A 20,779-nucleotide genomic window follows, 5' to 3' on the forward strand; every position below is an offset into this window, starting at 1 on the left:
GTAGAAATTAAAGTGCATGCAGGTACTGAAACCTGGAGGCAGTGTGGCCACCCAGGGCTTGACACTGAGACCTGGGCTTCATGATGTACCTGTGTTCCTCCTGGCTGGACACATATGCCAAGCCAAGTTTGCGCCGTGCCCTGACTTCTTCCTTCCCCAACATCCCCAGCCGAGAAAATCCCTGATCACAGAAGGCCTCTTTGCTGTACTTGCTTTCTAGTTACATGCCGCTTGGGATTCTGTTCCTGATCGCCGGGAAGATCATAGAAGTTGAAGACTGGGAAGTATTCCGCAAGCTGGGCCTGTACATGGCCACAGTGCTGAGTGGGTATGTCAGACTCAAGGGAAGATGCATCACCCTCATTTGATTCAATGGACGCTGCCGAGAGATGGGTTTCAGTTGGTTAACATGGGCTTCCCTCCTGTGTGCAAGGGAAGATGGGGTTCAGGGAGAAAAGCGTGGGGGGGGCTGCCCTTTAACAGCTGTTCTGGGGGTGCTCACACTGTGATCCTCACCAGCTCTTGGCAGAACATACTGGGCCAGCCTTTGTCGCTGCCTTTATTGGTTGCATTAAAATTGTGGTTTACCTTCTTGTAGCCTCTGTTGGTTCTCTCCCAGCCTTCACTTCCTCAAGGACGTAAACCAGGCAGGCACGTGAGAATGGCCCCAGGTACCCTAAGCCTGAGAGAAATTTTAAAAAACCATCAAGCCGACTCCGACTCACGGCAGCCCCACGTGTGTCAGAGCAGAACTGCACCCCGTGGGGTTTCCAGTGGCTGGTATTTTGGAAGCAGACCAGCAGGCCTTTCTTCTGAGCCACCTCCGGGTAGACCTAAACCGCCAGCCTAGAGTTTAGCAGCCAACCGCTTTAACCGAGTCAAAAGAAATTAAACCAAAAACAACCCATTGCCGTCCAGTTGAAATTAGGCAGGGCCTAAGTGAAATCAGACTCCAGCAAGTGAGAGCGGGGTGGCTGGTTGGGCCAACCCAGTTGTTGGGGCTGGTAACTACTGCCATGCCTTGTATCATCAGTGTGTTTGAGAGGGTCCTGGGGACATCTTCAGCTTGTAGGAAGTGTGTGGGGCAGCAGGGGATGGGTCATTTTCACGTCCATTACAGCCCAGTTACTGGTTCCTTGACAGGAGGTGGGCTGGGTAGGTTATGAACGGTGCTCTTATAAACACCGAGTCTGGGTCAGGAGACATCGCATGTGCTAATGCATATTGACCAAGGGAACAAGTAAATATCACTGATGTGATGCCCATAGGTCAATACCTCTAAACACCCACCTTGAGCGATCCAGCCACCTAGTGGAACTTGATTGCGCTTGGGAGTCTCCATGCACAGAATTTGGTTCTTAATCTGAGCTTACCAAGAGCACAGCCCTGCCAGCCAGCCCATAAGCAGCCTGGGATCCTCCAGTGCAAGGGCTGGAACCAAGTCTCTGGGCCAAGTGGTGAAGGAGGCAGGATCACTGACCTCTTTAGAGGCCAGGCCTGCCCTGGAGCTGCCGACATAGGTGGGATCAGGGACTGTGATGAGGTTGTGTTATGCTGAGCCCTGTCATGATGGAGCTCTGCTGGTTTCTATTCACTTGCCCTGTCTAGGTTTCTATGGAGTCCTTAGAAGGAGCCCTGGTGGTGCAAGTCGTTAAGCACTTGGCTGCTAACCAGAAGGTCCATATTCACTTGCCCTGTCTAGGTTTCTATGGAGTCCTTAGAAGGAGCCCTGGTGGTGCAAGTCATTAAGCACTTGGCTGCTAACCAGAAGGTCCATAGTCCAAACCTACCAGCTGCTCCGTAGGGAACAGATGTGGCAGTCTGCTCCCATAAAGATTCACAGCCTTGGAAACCCTATGGGGCAGGTCCACTCTGTCCTGTAGGGTCACTATGAGTCGGAATTGACTGGACCACAATGGGTTTGGGTTTATGGAGTCTTTGGGTGGCACAAATAGTTAAGCACTAGGCTACTAAACAGAAGGTTGGTGGTTAAAACCCACCCAGAGGCACTTCGGATGATAGGCCTGGTGATCTGCTTCCAAGAGATCACAGCCTTGAAAACCCCATGGAGCGCTTCTACTCTGCATACATGGGGCCGCTATGAGTCAGAAGCAGCTTGGCGGCAACTGACAACATCAACTAAGTTAGTTTCTCACAGTTCTGAACCACAGACTCTCAATCTGAGACCCTCTCTCCAAGCCTCCAGGTTCTCCACAGAGATTGGCCATTTCTTAGTATTTCAGCCTCACACAACTGATCCATAAACTCTAAGTTGCTATTTAACTATACATGTCATCTAGCAAAGCTGTCTCATTTTTTCCAAAAAAATTTTATTCTGGTAAAATACATATATCAAAAGTTTGCCATCTTGGCTTCACTGGAGAATTCTACCAAACATTCAAAGAAGAGCTTACACCAGTGCTACTCAAACTATTTCATAACCCTGATTCCAAAACCAGGCAAGACACCACAAAAAAAGAAAGTTGCAGACCAATATCTCTCATGAATATAGATGCAAAAACTCTCAACAAAATTCTAGCCAATAGAATTCAGCATCATATAAAAAAAAAAATACAAAATGACCAGGTAGGATTCATACCAGGTATGCAAGGATAGTTCAACATTAGAAAGTCAATCAATGTAATCCACCACGTAAATAAAAGAAAAAAATCACATGATCATCTCAATCGATGCAGAAAAGGCATTAGACAAAGTCCAACAGCCACTCCTGATAAAGACTTTCAGTAAAATAGGTATAGAAGGGAAATTCTTCAACACCGTAAACAGCATCTATACAAAACCTCATGAATTAGAAACTGACTCGACAGCAATGGGCGTTTTGGTTTTATACAAAACCAACAGCCAACATCATTCTTAATGGAGAGAGGCTGAAAACATTCCCCTTGAGAACAGGAACAAGACAAGGACGCCCTTTATCACCACTCCTATTTAACATTGTGTTGGAAGTCCTCGCTAGAGCAATAAGGCAAGAACAAAGGGCATCCAAATTGGTAATGAAGAAGTAAAACTGTCCCTATTTGCAGATGATATGACACTATATGTAGAAAACCCGAAAGACTCCAGAAGAAAACTACTGGAACTAATAGAAAAATTCAGCAGAGTAGGAGAATACAAGATAAACATACAAAAATCAGTTGGATTCCTATACACCAATAAAGAGAACGATGAAAAGGAAATCAGGAAAACAATACCATTTGTAATAGCCCCTAATAAAATAAAATACTCAGGAATAAATCTAACCAGGGATATAAAAGACCTATACAAAGAAAACTACAAAACACTACTGTAAGAAACCAAAAGAGATCCACATAAATGGAAAAACATACCATGCTCATGAACAGGTAGACTCAACATTGTGAAAATGACAACTCTACCCAAAGCAATTTACAAATAAAATGCAATCCTGATCCAAATACCAACAATGTTTTTTAAAGAGATGGGAAAACTAATCATTAACTTTATATGGAAAGCGAAGAGGCCCTGGATAAGTAAAACACTACTGAAGAAGAAGAATAAAATAGGAGGACTCACACTACCTGACCTCAGAACCTACTGTACAGTTACGGTAGTAAAAACAGCCTAAAACTGGTACAACAACAGATACATTGACCAACGGAACAGAATTGAGAACCCAGATGTAATTCCATCCACCTGTGGTCACTTATCTTTGACAAGGGCCCAAGGTCAATCAAATGAGGAAAAGACAGTGTTTTTAACAAATGGTGCTGGCAAAACTGGATGTCCATCTGCAAAAAAAAAGAAACAGGACCCATACCTCACACCATACACAAAAACTAATTCAAAATGGATCAAAGATGTAAATATAAAACCAATAACTATAAAGATCATAGAAGAAAAAATAGAATCAATGCTAGAGGCCCTAATACATGGCATTAACAGGATACAAACCATGACTAACATCACATAAACTCCAGAAGATAAGCTAGATAACCGGGATCTTTTCTAAAATTAAACACTTACGCTCATCAAAAGACTTTACCAAAAAAGTAAAAAGAGAACCTACAGACTAGGGAAAAAATTTTGGCTTTTACAAATTTGACAAAGGTCTAATCTCTAAAATCTGCAGGAAAATCCAGCACCTCTACAACAAAAAGGCAAATAATCCAATTAAAAAAATGGGCAAAGGAAATGAACAGACACTTCACCAAAGAAGATATTCAAGGGGCAACAGACACATGAGGAAATGCTCAAGATCACCAGCAATTAGAGAAATACAAATCAAAACCAAACAGATACCATCTCACCCCAGCATTACCGGCACACGTTAAAAAAAACAGAAAATAACAAATGATGGAGAGGCTGTGGGGAGATTGGAACTCTTATGCACTGTTGGTGGGAATGCAAAATGGTACAACCATTTAGGAAAACGATATCGCACTTCCTTAGACAGCTAGAAATAGAACTACCGTAGGATCCAGCAATCCCACTCCTAGGAATATACCCTAGAGAAATAAGAGTTGTCACATGAACAGACATGTACATCCATGTTCATTGCAGCATTGTTCACAACAGCAAAAAGATGGAAACAACCTAGATGCTCATCAACAGAAGAATGGGTAAACTAACTATGGTACATACACACAATGGAGCACTATGCAACAATAAAGAACAATGATGAATCTGTGAAGCATCTCGTAACACGGATGAATCTGAAGGGCATCATGCTGAGTGAAATCAGTCGATCACAAAAGGACAAATATTGTATGAGACCACCACTATAAAAACTCATGAAAAGGTTTACACAAAGAAAGAAACAATCTTTGATGGTTACGAGGGAGGGGAGGGGTCGAGATGGAAAAACACTAAGTAGACAATAGATATATAACTTTGGTAAAGGTTAAGACAGTACACAATACTGGGGAAGCCAGCACAACTTGTCCAATGCTAGGTCATGGAAGTGCCATAGACACATCCGAACTCCCTGAGGGACCTTATTGCTGGGCTAAGGGCCATGGGGACTGGGGTCTCAGGGAACATCTAGCTCAATTGGCTTAACATAGTTTATAAAGAAAATGTTCTACATCTACTTTGGTGAGTAGCATCTGGGGTCCTAACAGCCTGTGAGCGGCCATCTAAGATACTCCACTCGTCTCACCCCTTCTGGAGCAAGGGAGAGTGAAGAAAACTAAAAATACAAGGGACAACTACCACAGCCTCCACCAGGCTGAGTCCAGAACAACAAGATGCTGCCCGGCTACCACCACCGACTGCTCTGACAGGGATCACAATAGAGCGTCCTGGACAGAGCTGGAGGAAAATGTAGAACAAAATTCTAACTCACGAAAAAAGACCAGACTTACTGGCCTGAGAGAGACTGGAGAAACCCTGAGAGTATGGCCCCCAGACACTCTTTTAGCTCAATAATGAAGTCACTCTTGAGGTTCACCCTTCAGCCAAAAATTAGACCGGCCCATAAAACAAAATGAGACTAAAGGGGCACACCAGCTGAGGGGCAGGGACTAGAAAGCAGGAGGGGACAGGAAAGCTGGTAGTAGGGTACCCAAGGTCGAGAAGGGAGAGTGTTGACATGTCATGGGGTGGTTAACCAATGTCATAAAAAAAATATGTGTACTAACTTTAATAAGAAGGTGGTTTGTTTTGTAAACCTTAATATAAAATACAATTTAAAAAAAAGAGAAAGAGTTTAAGAGCAAAGATACCACTTTGAGAACTAAGTTGTGCCTGACCCAAGCCACATATTTTCAGTTGCCACATATACATGCGAAGGCTGGACAACAAATTAGTAAGATCGAAGAATTTATGCCTTTGAATTGTGGTGTTGGCGAAGAATATTGAATATTCCATGGACTTCCAGAAGAACGAACAAATTTGTTTTGGAAGAAGTACAGCCAGAATGCTCGTTAGAAGCGAGGACGGTGAGACTTTGTCTCACATACTTTGGACATGTTATCAGGAGGGACCAGTCCTTGGAGAAGGACATAATGCTTGGTAAAGGGAGGGTCAGCAAAAAAAGAGGAAGACCCTCAAAGAAATGGGTTGACTCAGTGGCTGCAACAGTGAGCTCAAGCATAGCGACGATTGTGAGGATGGGACAGGACCAGGCATGTTTCATTCTATTGTACATAGAGGGCTGCTGTGAGTCAGAACCAACTCCACGGTGCCTGACGACAACAACAGAGTGCTTAGACCCGGCTTTGGTGATTAACAAGTAAATGGTAGATGATTAAACCATCTGAATTTAATTCATTCAACAAATATTTGTTGTTCTAGACCCTGTAAATACAGGAAAGATAAGTCACAGACTCTTCCTTCTCAGGGTGGAACCAAGTATTTGAATAGGAAATTAAAGACCAGGGCAGTCTGAAACGCAGTTTCAGCTATGTGAGGAGCAACCAGAGATCATGAGATACCATTGGAAATTAAAAATATTATAGCTGAAATGAAATTTCAATAGAAAAATCAGTAGATAAAGTTGAGGGGATCTCTTCCTCAAAACAAAGCGAAACATCCAAAAACCAAGAGATGGAAGAAAACAGAGAAAAGAAATGAAGGATTAATCAGGGGGTCTAACATGTGACTAATAAAAACTCCAAAAGGAGAAAACCAAGGAAGTAAAAATGAGAGAAATATTAATGAGCTAATATTAGAAAAATTTCCACAACTATAGAACATCAATCTTTAGATTTGAAAGGGTTTTTTGTTTGTTTGTTTGTTTTGGTATTGCGTGTCCAGCATAATTCATAAATAAAACCCCCCTATCAAAGCATTTCATCAAAGCATTTCATTATGAAATACCAGAATATTAGGTAAAGGGAAGATCCTAAAAGTTTCTAGAGTGAAAAAAACCATATTGAGAATTAGAATGACATTGGCTTTTTTAACAGCAACGCTGAATGCTAGAAAACATGAGACCTTTAAAATTCTGAGGAAAAATAGATATCAACTAGAATTCTCTATCCAAACTACCAATAAAGTGTGAAGGTAGAAGAAGTTAGAAGAAAAGAAAAAAAAAAGTTTGCTATCTTGAAAAATTGGAAAAGGATAATGGCGATGACTGAACAGCGCGGTAAAGATTAACTAACGTCGCTGAATCATGCGCGGGAAGAATGTTGATGGGCAAGTGGTTGTTACATACAAGTTTCCCACAATGAAAAAAAGTACATAAAAATTTTTAAGAAAAAGGAAGGAAAAAAATATTGCCATTTTAACCATTTCTAAGCGAACCATTCAGTGACATTAATTACATTCAATGTATTGTGCAACCATTACTATCTGTTTCCAGAAGTTTTCGTCACCCCAGACAGAAACTCAGTTACCTGTTAAGCGGTAATTCCCCCTTCTCCCGTCCCTCAGCCCCTGCTAAGCACTGAGAAACTTTGGTCTCTGTGCATTTGCCGATTCTACATATTTCTTTTACGTGAGATCATATGATACTTATCCTGTTATGCCTGTTTCACTCAGCAGAATGTTTTCAAGGTTCATCCATGTTGTAGCATGTATCAGAACTTCATTCCTCTTTATGGGTGAATAATATTCCATTTGTGTGTGTGTGTGTACATACATACCACATTTTTATTGTGGGAAGTAAATATATATATATATAACGAAATATTTGCCATTTCATCATTTTCTACATGTACAACTCAGCGATATTGATTACATTCATCATGTTGTATAACCATCACTGCTAGCCATTTCTAAATTTTTCCATCACCCTTAACAGAAGCTCGGTGCCCTCTAAGCAGTGACTTCCTCTTTATACCACATTTTGTTCATCCATTAATCCGTGGATGGACACTTGGGTTGTTTAGACATTTTGGCCTTTGTGAATAATGCTGCAGTGAACATTGGCGTGTACAGGTATCTGTTTGAGTCTGCTTTCAAGATTTTGGGTTTTTCTCATAAACCCTGGTGGCATAGTGGTTAAGTGCTCAGCTGCTAACCGAAAGGTAGGCAGTTTGAATCCACTAGCCACCCCACAGGAGAACGATGTGGCAGTCTGCTCCCGTAAAGATTTACAGCCTTGGAAACCCTATGGGGCAGTTCTGCTCTGTCCTGTAGGGTCACTATGAATCGGAATCGACTCAAAGGCAACAGGTTTGGTTTTTGTTTGTTTGTTTTCATTTCTTAAGCCCACGATTTTGTGTAACATGTATATTTCCATGTGAAACAAGGAATACTGTTAGAAGCAGGAATAATAAAGAGAAAAGGGTCAATCCCAAAGTAGGGAAACCAGGGACTTCCTCCTCCCTGAGACCCTGACTTCTCTCTTAGACAATGGGCATGGTACAGGACAGAGAGGGACGATGCTGGGGTGACAGCTATCATGGCCCACAGAGGGCATCAGGGAAGGAAGGGTCTGCTCCACCTGGGGAGCTGAGGGAAGGCCTCTGGAGGAGGGTGCTGTTAGCTGAGCCTTAGAGGTTGTTGTTGTTGGGTGCTATTGAGTCGACTGCAACTCATAATGACCCCCATGTGACAGAGTAGAACTTCCCTGTAGGGATTTCTTGGCTGTAACCTTTATGGAAGCAGATCACTAGGTTTTGGCCCCATGGAGCCGCTGGGTGGGTTCGAACCGCCAACCTTTTGGTTAGCAGCCAAGCTCTTAACCATTGTACCACCTTAGAGGAGGAGAAAGAAATCAGCAGAAGAAGAAAAAAGCAAAGAGCACTGGGGATCGCAGGAATAGCACGCACGGGTAGGCAGTGTCATGGAACTGTGTTCTGAGAGGTCTAAATTCTAACTCACCTGCTGGCTTTGGGCAGCTTTGAAAAAATATTTCATTTGCTGAGCGTCTACATCCTCACACATGGAGTGGGGGGTATAGATACCTGCCCTGTTCCCCTGGGGTCATGATGAAGATGGAATGAAACCATGAATAAATAAAGCTGCGTGGGAAAAGGATGGAGTGTGAGGAGGTGGCGTATCTGTGAACTTGCCTTTCTTGCCTGCAGGCTTGCGATCCACTCCATCATAATCCTCCCGCTGATATACTTCATAGTCGTACGAAAGAACCCGTTCCGATTTGCCATGGGAATGGCACAGGCTCTCTTGACAGCTCTCATGATCTCTTCCAGGTAAGTAGAAGTTTCTGGAAGAAGCCCCTGGACTAAACTTTATCAACTGTCATCTCACTTTATGAAGCACCAGCTCCAGCTTGTGGTTGTAGTAGCTGCCTCTCATTCGACAAATGACCTCCGTATTTTCTGCCCCTCTGTCCTTGAACATATTTCCTAGCCCTATTGAATATTTCCTGCCTTCTTGGCATGGCTGCCGACAACATGGCACCTTCTGGCTCCTGAAGCCGTGTTCTGACAAAAGCGTCCAGCATGCTCTGGGCTCTGTGTTTAGTTTTTGGCAGAGAGGTGTCTCCTCAGGCAGGGGCTGAGGGCCTGCAGTCCTATCCCATAACCCCTTGCTCCTTTGGTCACACAGCTCGGCAACACTGCCTATCACCTTGTGCTGTGCGGAGGAAAAGAATCTGGTGGACAGGAGAATCACAAGATTTGTGCTGCCCGTTGGCGCTACGATCAACATGGATGGAGGCGCGCTCTACGAGGCAGTAGCCACTGTGTTCATTGCACAGTTGAATAACTTGGACTTGGGCATTGGGCAGATCGTCACTATCTGGTGAGCGTGGGTCACACTCATTGTCATCGTGGTCACTGGGGTTACCCCCAGTGAAAGTGCTCCGCGAAGGGACACTGAGGGTGGTCCAGTGGTGGGTTGTTTATCTTGGCCTATGGAGTCACTCCCCAAGGTTAAATACAGGTAGTTCAGAAGTGGTGGAATTGTGGTACTCTAGATTTCTGCTTCAGGGTCTGGTCAGCCAAAGGCATTGCTTTCGTCTCACTCCAGTGCACCCAGTAGGTGCTAGACGCAAAGTAGGATTGAATAAGGGCCAGTCCCTGCTTTCAAGGGTTTCTGGTAGATGGTCTGGGAGACATCCATGTGGACATACACAGCTGGCAGTGAGAAATGCAGGTCTGGACCGGAAATACAGATGTGAGGGTCATCAGCTTAATGGCGGTTATTCAGCACATAGATCAAGAGTCAGTTGTCTAGGTTTGAATCTTAGCTACATCACTTATTAGCTGTATGACCTTGCCCAGGTTACTAGAATTCCCTAAATTTCTGTTTTCTCACCTGTAAAATGAGGAAAATTATAGTCATCTCTCTTCCCCCTCAAAAAACACCCACCTATTCTAAGAGCTGTCTAGGGGCAGCGGTGGTTCACTGTTAGAATTTTCGCCTTCATGCAGGAGACCTGGGTTCAGTTCCCGGCCCATGCACCGCAGGTACGGCCACCACCCATCTATAAGCAGAGGGTTGTGTGTTGCTGTGATGTTGAACAGGCTAAGACAGACTAGGAAGAAAATCCTGGCAATCTACCCAAAAATCAGCCAGTGAAAACACTACGGATCACAACAGTCTGGCCAGCAGCTGATCACTGGGATGGCATAGGACCAGACAGCATTTCGTTCTGTTGTGCATGGGGTCACCATGAGTTGGGGGCTGACTCAACAACAGTTAAAAACGACAACAGTATTATATAGAAGTATCAGGGTTTAAGAAAGATGGAACAGTGAGCGCTCTGTAAACATTGGGAATAGACGGCATTACATAGGAGATGTTGTAGAAAAGGCCCGAGCCCTGGAAAACCCTAATTATTAAAGGCAGGAAAAAAAGGAGGAGCCTAAGAAGGAATGTGAGAAGGAACAGAGAGGTGAGAGGAGAGCCAAGAAAATGTGGTGTATGCATTGAATTGTATCCTCCCAAAATATCTGTCAACTTGGCTAGGTCATGATTCCCAGTGTTGTATGATTATGTACCATTTTGTCATCTGATGTGGTTTTCCTATGTGTTGTAAATCCTATCACTATAATGTAATGAGATGAATTAGTGGCAGTTATTATTGATGAGATGTACAAGATTAGATAGTGTCTTAAGGCAATCTCTTTTGAGATATAAAAGAGAGAAGCGAGCAGAGAGACAGGGGGACCTCATACCACCAAGAAAGCAGTGCCGGGAGCAGATTACGTCCTTTGGACCTGAGGTTCCTGTGCTGAGATGCTCCCAGACCAAGGGAAGATTGACAAAAAGGACCTTCCTCCATAGCAGAGAGAAAACCTTTCCCTGGGGCTGATGCCCTGAATTTGTACTTGTAGCCTACTAGACTGTGAGAGAATAAATTTCTCCTTGTTAAAGCCATCCACTTGTGGTATTTGTTATAGCAGCACTAGATGACCAAGACACATGGTGTCATGGAAACCAAGCGAAGAGAGATTTCCAAGGATCAAATGGTCAACTGAGTCAGTTACTGCAGAGAATTCTAGTAACATGAGGACTCAAAATTGCTCAAGTAGGTGGTGAAAATGTCATTAATAAATTTTGCTGGAGATGTTTCTCTAGTCCAGCACTGTCCAATATGGCAGCCACTAGCCACTCCTTTAAATTAAAAATTCATTCCCACCAGACTGAGTCCAGCACAACTAGGTGGTACCCGGCTACCACCACCGACTGCTCTGACAGGGATCTCAACAGAGGGTGCCAAACAGAGCTGGAGAAAAATGTATAAAACTCAAACTCACAAAAAAAAAGAACAGACTTACTGGTCTAACAGAGACTAGAGAAACACCAAGAGTACAGCCCCCAGACTCCCTTTTAATTCAGTACTGAGGTCACTCCTGAGATTCACCCTTGAGCCAAAGATTAGACAGGCCCATAAAACAAAACAAGACTAAATGGGCACACCAGCTCAGGGGCAAGAACAAGAAGGCAGAGGGGACAGGAAAGCAGTAACGGGGAACCTGAGGTCGAGAAGAGGGGAGTGTTGACAAGTCACGGGATTGGCAACCAGTGTCACAAAACAACATGTGTATTGTTTAATGAGAAAGTAATTTGCTCTGTAAACCTTCATCTAAAAAACACAACAAAAAAAAGCAAAAAAAAAAAAAAGAGAGAGAGAACAGTAAGCATACTGTAATAAGAAGGAAAAAATACTCGTTCCCTCAGTTGCCCTCAGAGCCGACCGACTTCCTGGGCGCGAAACCTGGGCAGTTGCACAGGCCCCAACACTTACCTCACGCTTGGTTTAATTCTTTGGCATCTCTGACTTGAAATTAATAATTTCTGAACAACGGTTGACAAATTACATAGGTGGTCCTGGTTGCAGCAGCCATATTTCTCGTGCTCAATAACCACAGTAGCTGGAGGCTCCTCAATGAGACAGTGCAGACACAGAGTGTGTCCATCATTGCAGGGGGTTCTGTTGGACAGCATGGCTTTGGAGTGATAGGCTAGGATGAGAAGTAACCTGGAGACTTGAGTTCAGTTTAGAGTGGAAGTTTAAGACCCTAAGCCTACTCCGTATTGAATGAGTCTTTTGGACATAATTTACCCTTGCATCCCTGGCACTTGGCATAGGTATAAGTTTTTGGTATAAAGAATATGTTGAGTTAATGAACAATGCTCTAAAACAGTACATTTTTAAATCCGACCCATCCCTAAATCAGAAAGTCTGTCTTGCTATTTGCTTGAAATTAGTTGAAGACAGGTGCAAAGTAAACCATTTGATACATCAGCTGGGGAACTATACTATACTAATCTACACTATACAGTAACATGCCCTACCATACCACACCACACCAATCTATACTACACTATGCTATGCTACACTCATCCAATCTACACTATACAATACCACACCCCACCACAGCACACCACACCTCACCCCACCAATCTATACTATACTACATTGATGCTGTGTAATCTGCAAAACACACCAGTGGCTAGTGGAGCCCATGCCAAGAGAGCTTCAGTGAAGTCCTGTAGTTAGAACAGCAGAGAGCGTTGAAAATGGGAACCTTGATTAGTCCTGAGAAAGCTTCAGTTCCAGCATTGTTGCTTTTAAACCTCCGAGTCCATTTTCTCACCCCTCACCCCTGGCCTGGGGATCCCAGTGCGCACTGACCTGATTTCCAAGGAGCTGTTGTAGGAGCTGCCAGGTCTTTGCAGGTATCTGCCACCTTATGGTGAATTTCCTCCCTCCGCCTTAGCAGCCCTGGTGACACAGTGGTTAAGTGCTTGGCTGCTAACCAAAAAGTTGGCAGTTCAAACCCATCAGCTGTGCTGTGGGAGAAAGACATGGCACTTGGCTTCCGTAAAGATTACAGCTTGGAAACCCTATGGGGCAGTTCTGCTCTGTCCTGTAGGGTTGCTATGAGTTAGAATCAACTTGACAACACCCAACAATGTCAACACTGGCCCAGAGTCAGTAATAACCACCTGTGAGGCCCAGAGTAATCATTGACTTTAAAAAAAATCCTCTCTGGCTCTACCTGGGAGAGAATGAGATAGTAAAAGTTATTTTTAACTTTATAGGTTACGTTTATGGTTCATGTGGCTAATGGTTGGAGAGGTTTTTAGACTCACAGTATAGCTCTTTCTGTGGTCTCTTCGGACTGTTCCACAAACATAGACACCATCCACCTAAAACATAACCTTTCTGTGGCCTTTATGTAATACTCCCTGTCTTAGTCATCTAGTGCTGCTATAACAGAAATACCACAAGTGGATGGCTTTAACAAACAGGTTATTCTTTCACAGTCTAGGAGGCTAGAGGTCTGAATTCAGGGTGCCAGCTTGAGGGAAAGGCTTTCTCTCTCTGTCGGTTCTAAGGGAATGTCCTTGTCATCAGTCTTCCTTTGGTCTAGAAGCTTCTCAGCGCAGGAACCCCAGGTCCAAAGGATGTGCTCTACTTCTGGTGCTGCTTTCTTGGTGGTATGAGGTGCCCATGTTTCTCTGCTCACTTCTCTCTTTTATATCTCAAAAGAGATTGCCTTAAAATACAATCTAATCTTGTAGATTGAGTCCTTCCTCATTAACATAACTGCCTCATTAACATCACAGAGGTAGGATTTACAACACATAGGAAAATCACATCAGATGACAAAATGGTGGACAATCACCCAATACTGGGAATCATGACCTAGCCAAGTTGACACACACTTTTAGGGGACACAATTCAATCCTTAACACTCACTTATCAAAGACTAAAGGTGATTGAAAATAGGATAAATTTTTCTATAATGAAAGATAATTACAGGATTTGGGGCCTAGAGAGATCTTCAAGAAATAAAATAGTAGTAATAGTAGTAGCAGTACTAGTAATTGTTGTAGTAGTACTAGCAGTAGTTGTAATTGTAATAATTGTAGCAACAGCAATAGTGGTAGTAGGAGTTGTAGTAACAGTAGCAGCAGTTATCATTGTTGTCGTGGTAAGAGTAGAAGTAGTAGTTGTGGTTGTAGTAAGAGTAGTAGTAGCAGCAGTTGTAGTAGTAATAAGAGTTGCAGCAGCAGTAATAGTAGAAATAGTAGTTGTGGTTGTAGTAATGGTAATAGTAGCAGCAGCAGCTGTAGTAGTGGTAATAATGGTAGCAGCAGCAGTTGTAGTAGAAGTAGTAGCTGTGGTTGTACTGATGGTAATAGTAATAGTAGCAGTAGTTGTTGCAGTAATAATAGTAGCAGCAGTAGTTGTACTAATAGTAGTAGTTGTGGTTGTAGTAATGGTAATAGTAGTAGCAGCAGCAGCTGTAGTAGTAATAGCAGCAGCAGGAGTTGTAGCAGTGGTGGTTGTAGTAATGGTAATAGTAGCAGCAGCTGTAGTAGTAATAGCAGCAGCAGTTGTAGTAGTAGGAGTAGCAGTGGTGGTTGTAGTAATGGTAATAGTAGCAGCAGCTGTAGTAGTAATAGCAGCAGCAGGAGTTGTAGAAGTAGCAGCAGTGGTTGTAGTAATGGTAACAGCAGCAGGAGCTGTAGTAGGAGTAGCAGCGGTGGTTGTAGTAATGGTAATAGTAGCAGCAGCTGTAGTAGTAATAGCAGCAGCAGGAGCTGTAGTAGGAGGAGTAGCAGCGGTGGTTGCAGTAATGGTAATAGTAGCAGCAGCTGTAGGAGTAATAGCAGCAGCAGGAGCTGTAGTAGTAGCAGTAGCAGCGGTGGTCGCAGTAACGGTAACAGGAGTAGCCGCAGCAGTGGTAGCAGCAGTAACAGCAGCGGCAGGAGGAGTCGTAGGAGCAGCAGTAGTATAGCAGCTGCGGCGGCGGCTGTAGAAGCAGCAGCAGAGACGGCATTGGGTTTAAGCGCCTTTTTTTTTTTATACCCGCCAGGCGCTCTGTGGAAACTCTATGGGGCAGTTCTACTCTATCCTATAGGGTCGCTATGAGTCGGGATCGACTCGACAGCACTGGGGTTTTTTATATCCAGGTTAAATAAGGCAATGTGTGTAAGGCATGCTGGATATACCCACTGCCAGTGTGGGTATATCCAGATGTTATCCAGCATGTCTTACACACATTGCCTCATTTAATCTTCACATCAGCCCCACAAAACGGGTGTCATCATCCCTGTCTCACAGGTGGGGGATTGAGACGGGGAGACGTAACGTGACTACGGAAATGCTGTTAGTACAACAGCAGACTAGGACGGTAAGCCAGGTTTGTCGGAGTCTAAAACGCGTGCTCAGCCTCGTTCGCAGCCCGCCTCCGGCCTGTGTAGAGAGCTGCGTTAAACAGCCTGCGCAGAAACTAGGCCTCAGTGCAACGAAAGAACCCTCTAACAGTGGTTAGTGTTTTTTCTCCTGTAAAAACCCTCAAAGTTAGAAGACGCTGTAGCAGCAGGAGTAGGCTGTCATATTGTTTCGCCCATCTGAAGATTTACAGGGCAGTTTTTACTATATGTAGGCATCCCTGGGTGGCACAAATAGTTAAGCGCTCAGTTACTAGCTGAGAGGTTAAGGTTCAAACCCACCCAGAGACACCTCAGAAGACAGGCCTGGAGATCTACTTCCGAAAGGTCGCAGCCTTGAAAACCCTGTGGGGCTGTTCTCTGCACACATGGTGTCACCATGAGTAGGAATCAACTTGATGGCAACTAACAACAATAACCAAACTAAAACCCCTTTGCCATCAAGTCAATTTAGACTTATTTCCACCCTATAGGACAGAGCAGAACTGCCCCATAGAGTTTCCAATGCTGTCATCCTTACAGAAGCTGACTGCCACATCTTTCTGCCACAGAATGCCTGGTGGATTTGAATCACCAACCTTTCAGTTAGCAGCCAAGTGCTTAACCACTGTGTCACCAGGGCTCCAAACAACAACTAACAACAACTATATATACACACACCAAAAAAAAAACCAAACCCAGTGCCGTCGAGTCGATTCCGACTCAAAGCGACCCTCTAGGACAGAGCAGAACTGCCCCATAGAGTTTCCAAGGAGAGCCTGGTGGATTCGAACTGCCAACCCTTTGGTTAGCATCCATAGCACCTAACCACTACGCCACCAGGGTTTCCATACATATACACTACTGTGTATATATACGTATGTATGTGTGTATATATAAATTTACACACATATATATGGAAACCCTGGTGGAGAAGTGGTTAAGAGTTATGCTTCCTAACCAAAAGGTCGGCAGTTTGAATTCACCAGGTACTCCTTGGAAACTCTATGGGGCAGTTGTACTCTGTCCTGTAGGGTCACTATGAGTCGGAATCAACTCGATGGCACTGGGTTTCTGGGATATATATGTATATGTATATATATGTATGTGTATTAAAAACAAACAAACAAAAAAACAAAATAAACCTGGAACTGCTCCATAGGGTTTCCAAGGAGCAGCCGGTAGATTCGAACTGCCGACCGTTTGGTTAACAGCCGTAGCACGCAGTAGCTCTTAACCACTGTGCCAAGGCTCCATGTATATGTATATATATATGTATACATACACATGTATGTATACATATACGTATGTATATATATATATACACACACACACACATATTACAGTATAGTGTCCACCCAGTGCCGTCGAGTCGATTCAGTGTAGTACTATAGATTTTGTAGATGTTTAGTTTCAGACCAAAGCCAGGAAAATGACTGGGTTTAGCAGGCAAGGTCAAGGCCCAAGGGCAGAATTTCCCTTGAGTAAATGGGTTTTGAGTTCCAAGCCCAGCCTCAGGCTACAGGGACTTGGTTAACCAGGATATGTCCAGGCTTCCGAGAGGCATCGACGAGCTTGAACATTCTGACGGAGAAAACATGCTGATGCTCTCAGTTTAAATTTTTCAACCAGCGTTGAAATACACTTGAGTTTTCCAAAGAGTACTCAGGTCAGAGCAGATTTAAAGGATAAAATAGGCCCCCGGCTTTGAGAGGAATTGGTATAGTCCCAGGAATCTCTAATTTACCGTAAATTGGTGCCACAGCCCCTGAAGGGAACCAGACTTGTCAGAGGACTGGACCTGCGTTTGTCCCCTCAGATGCCTTCGTGACACATCACAGACAGATGAAGGGACAGCAGAACCAGTCGTAGGAACTCTTGACGCTTTTTGAACCCACAGAATATGGATTTTTGGATAGAGTCAGGGATTCTTGTAGTTTAAATTGGCAGCTTTGACATCTTCACCTTTCAACCCAGTGACATCCTGGCGGGAGTTCAGGCCTTGGCCCAAGGGTGGGGATGCGTCTCCAGAAAGTCATATGGGTCTTCTGCAAGCTCATGCAAGACGGGGGGCTTTTCAGAACATGGCGAGCCCATGCTTTCCCAGAATCACACCACTTAAATAAGGAATACGTTGCCGATGAGAAACCGCACGTTGCTAAGTGCCATATCTTACCTGTCCAGAAGGGGTCTTTAAAATGCACTGCTGTTGTTGTTGTTAGCTGCCATCAAGTCGGCCCCCAGCGTGTGGCACCGCATGTACAACAAACAGAATACCATCCCCATGATCAGCTGCAGTAGAGCCGTTGTGTTCCATAGGGCTTCCATCGCCTGATTTTCAGAAGTAGATGACCAAGCCTTTCTTCCTAGTTCATCTTAGTCTGGAAGCTCTGCTCAACGTTGTTCAGCATCAGAGCAACACGCAAGCTTCCACTGACAGACTAATTGGGCTGTGCGTGAGGTGCCCTGGCCAGGAACTGAACCTGGGTCTCCTGCACAGAAGGCAAGAATTCTACCTCTGAACCACCAAGAGTCCCATAAAATCCCCTATAATAAAGCTCACTTGGCTGCCTCTCCTCAATTCCAGCTTTCTATTCCTTTTGCACAAAGCATATCCGTTGGCAAAAAGGCACAGTCAGAAGTAAACACCTGTGCCTTGGACAGGAGGCAAAGCTATTTCTCAATTCAGTGCCCTGAAGAGCAGCTCCCTGAAGAGCAGCTCCCAGAGAGGTCAGGAGCCCAGTGATGGCAAGAAAGTGCATAAAACTCATTTCTTCATCCTCACCTGAAACACCCTTGCCTATCTCCCTCTAAAAAAGAAAGAAAGAAAAAAAACAGTTGCTATTGAGTTGACTCAAACTCAGGCTGACCCCACGTGTGTCAGAGCAGAGCTGCGCTCCCTAGGATATTCAACAGCCAGTATTTTTGCACGTAGATCACCAGTCCTTTCTTCCAAGATGCCTCTGAGTGGACATCAACCTCCAACCTTTCAGTTAGCAGCTGAATGAGTTAACCATTTGCACACCCAGGGACTGCCACCACTCTGCCTCCACCTGGCCTTAAATTTCTGGCAGGTTTTCGGTACTCAATAAATGACTCAGGGGTGGGTGAGTAGATGGAAGGAAGGAAGAAGCCAAGTTGATAAGTACCTGGCACTTATTTAGGGTGGATGGATGGATGGATGGACGGATGGACAGGTGGGTGGGTGGACGGATGGGTGGTTGGGTAGATGTGTGGGTAGATGGGTGGATGGATAAAGCCTTCCATAGACACCTCAGTTGGTAGACTCTTGCCTTCCTCTTGAATATCTCTTTGGCTCATTTTTTTTTTTTTTTTTTTTACCACTCATGTGGTTCTGTTCTGCCTCCTCGCTTTATGATTTGCCATGTCTCCCCCCTAGAAGGAGAGGGTGTCAAACTCCTCTCAGTCCCCACAGCTCTCGTCCTATAATGAGGCAGAGCTGATGCTCACAGATACCAGTTTTGAGTGGCCAGGGTGGGAGGAGACAGCAGTCACGGCTGTCGGGACTAACTCTTCCTCCAAGGGAGAAATGGGTGTCTAACTCCTTTCCTGCCATGTGTTTTCGCTCCAGTGTCGCAGCCACAGCCAGCAGCATAGGAGCCGCTGGCGTGCCCCAGGCCGGTCTGGTGACCATGGTGATCGTGCTGAGTGCCGTGGGCCTGCCCGCTGAGGATGTCACCCTCATCATCGCTGTTGACTGGCTCCTGTGAGTTGGAAAAATGAGCTGCCTCGGTCAAACAGGAAGGCAGGCTTCCCAGCCGTGCAGAATCCGCAGTCACTTGTCCCCTGCCCCAGATTGCCTAATGAGCCATCTGCTGCCGCTTCCACTTCCCTCTGCCCCAGACATCTGATAACGTGCTTAAAAATTAACTCCCCGTGTCTCCGAACAGTGATTTTAATAAGCCAGGGATCTCCTTTACCTCATTATACCTGGTAGTGGTCAAGGTTGGGAGCTGGGCGTGTGATGAGATAATCATGGAATAATAAGGTGAAGAAGCTGGACAAGGCTCCAGGCATTCTGAACCCCATAAGTCATGCCAGCCCAGCCCAGCCCTGGTTCAGAACCACCTGGCTCAAAATCAGCCCATCTTCCCAAACATCTTCAGAACCCCCAAGGGCAGTGGCACGAGCAAGGGCTTTGGGGTAAGGTTAACTTGGGTTTGAGTTTCCACTCCGTGAGCAACTTCCTTAACCTCTCTGAGACTCAGCTGCATTATCTGTGAAATGGGAACAATTCTGTTGACCTCACTGGGGCTACATGAGCTAATGTGAGGGGAGTGTCTAGAACAGTGACTGGCAGACAGTATGCGCCCCATTGATGACAAGTTTGAGTGTTAAGGTTACAATGAGTTAAACCATTGGTCCCCCAGCCCATCTATCTATCTCTCACTCTCATTCTCTCTCTCTCCTTCCCTCACACACACACACACACACACACACACATACGCACACACACACACACACACAGAGGCAGCTAAGGAACACGGTAGAACATCTGAGAGCATGCCTCTGCGACTCCCAAGGTTAAGGTTAGAATCAGCTTGTCCCAGCTTTATCCACGATGCCTATTTTGTGCGCTCGTCTCCAGCATCTCGGTCTGGCTCCATCCCCTGCTATCAGGGGTAAGTGTAGCTCCAGCCCGAACCTTTCCTCAGAACCAGCCTTACTGGGGAGCGCAGTGCTACTTGGTTTGCGAGGTGGCGGCTGAGGTGGAGAGGCGGGATGCAGGAACACTCCACGTGAGTTTGTTCGTAACATCACACCCAGAAAGCAGAAGGCCCTGCCCCTGGCTTGGGGGCTGTGCCATGTGAGGCCCCCTCATCAGCTTCCCGGGTCTACAAGGCCCAACCGAGGGGGCCTCCTTCTTGGAAAGGTTGCAGTTAAGGCAAATGCTTTTTGATTTTTCTGTCTAGTGGTGATGATGGATTTGTATTGATCTCCTTTCTCTGTTCTTCCTGGAACCAATGACCTGTATCTCCAAGCTACCCAGAGCGCTAAAGGTCCAATCTGAGGTCGGGATAAAAGGCGCCCATACCAGGGCCATACTAGGGGCCGGTCCAATCCCACGGCCTTGTTCTACATAGCAGAGGGGCATCCAGACTGGACATGTGTAAGCATTGTTGGCTTTCCTGGCCTGAGATGTAGTTTTCACAAACCTATTTGTGCACACAGTTCCTACCAATAAATCTCCAGAGTCAAAATGGCCTCCACCCAAAGCGTTCCTTCTCTGCACATCTTCCTGCCACCACCC

General features: G+C 45.0%; 1 protein-coding gene across 1 annotated transcript in view; it reads left to right on the forward strand.

Annotated features, from left to right (window-relative positions):
* SLC1A1 (solute carrier family 1 member 1) overlaps window positions 1-20,779 on the forward strand; it is an 80,991-nt gene that overhangs the window by 58,093 nt on the left and 2,119 nt on the right. Inside the window, exons 8-11 of the mRNA XM_064290587.1 lie at window positions 221-328; window positions 8,958-9,080; window positions 9,439-9,633; window positions 19,100-19,234. Coding sequence (XP_064146657.1) covers window positions 221-328; window positions 8,958-9,080; window positions 9,439-9,633; window positions 19,100-19,234 — 561 coding nt within the window. The remainder of the gene's footprint in view (window positions 1-220; window positions 329-8,957; window positions 9,081-9,438; window positions 9,634-19,099; window positions 19,235-20,779) is intronic.

Source organism: Loxodonta africana, chromosome 9, assembly GCF_030014295.1.
Source record: "Loxodonta africana isolate mLoxAfr1 chromosome 9, mLoxAfr1.hap2, whole genome shotgun sequence".
Lineage (NCBI taxonomy): Eukaryota > Metazoa > Chordata > Mammalia > Proboscidea > Elephantidae > Loxodonta > Loxodonta africana.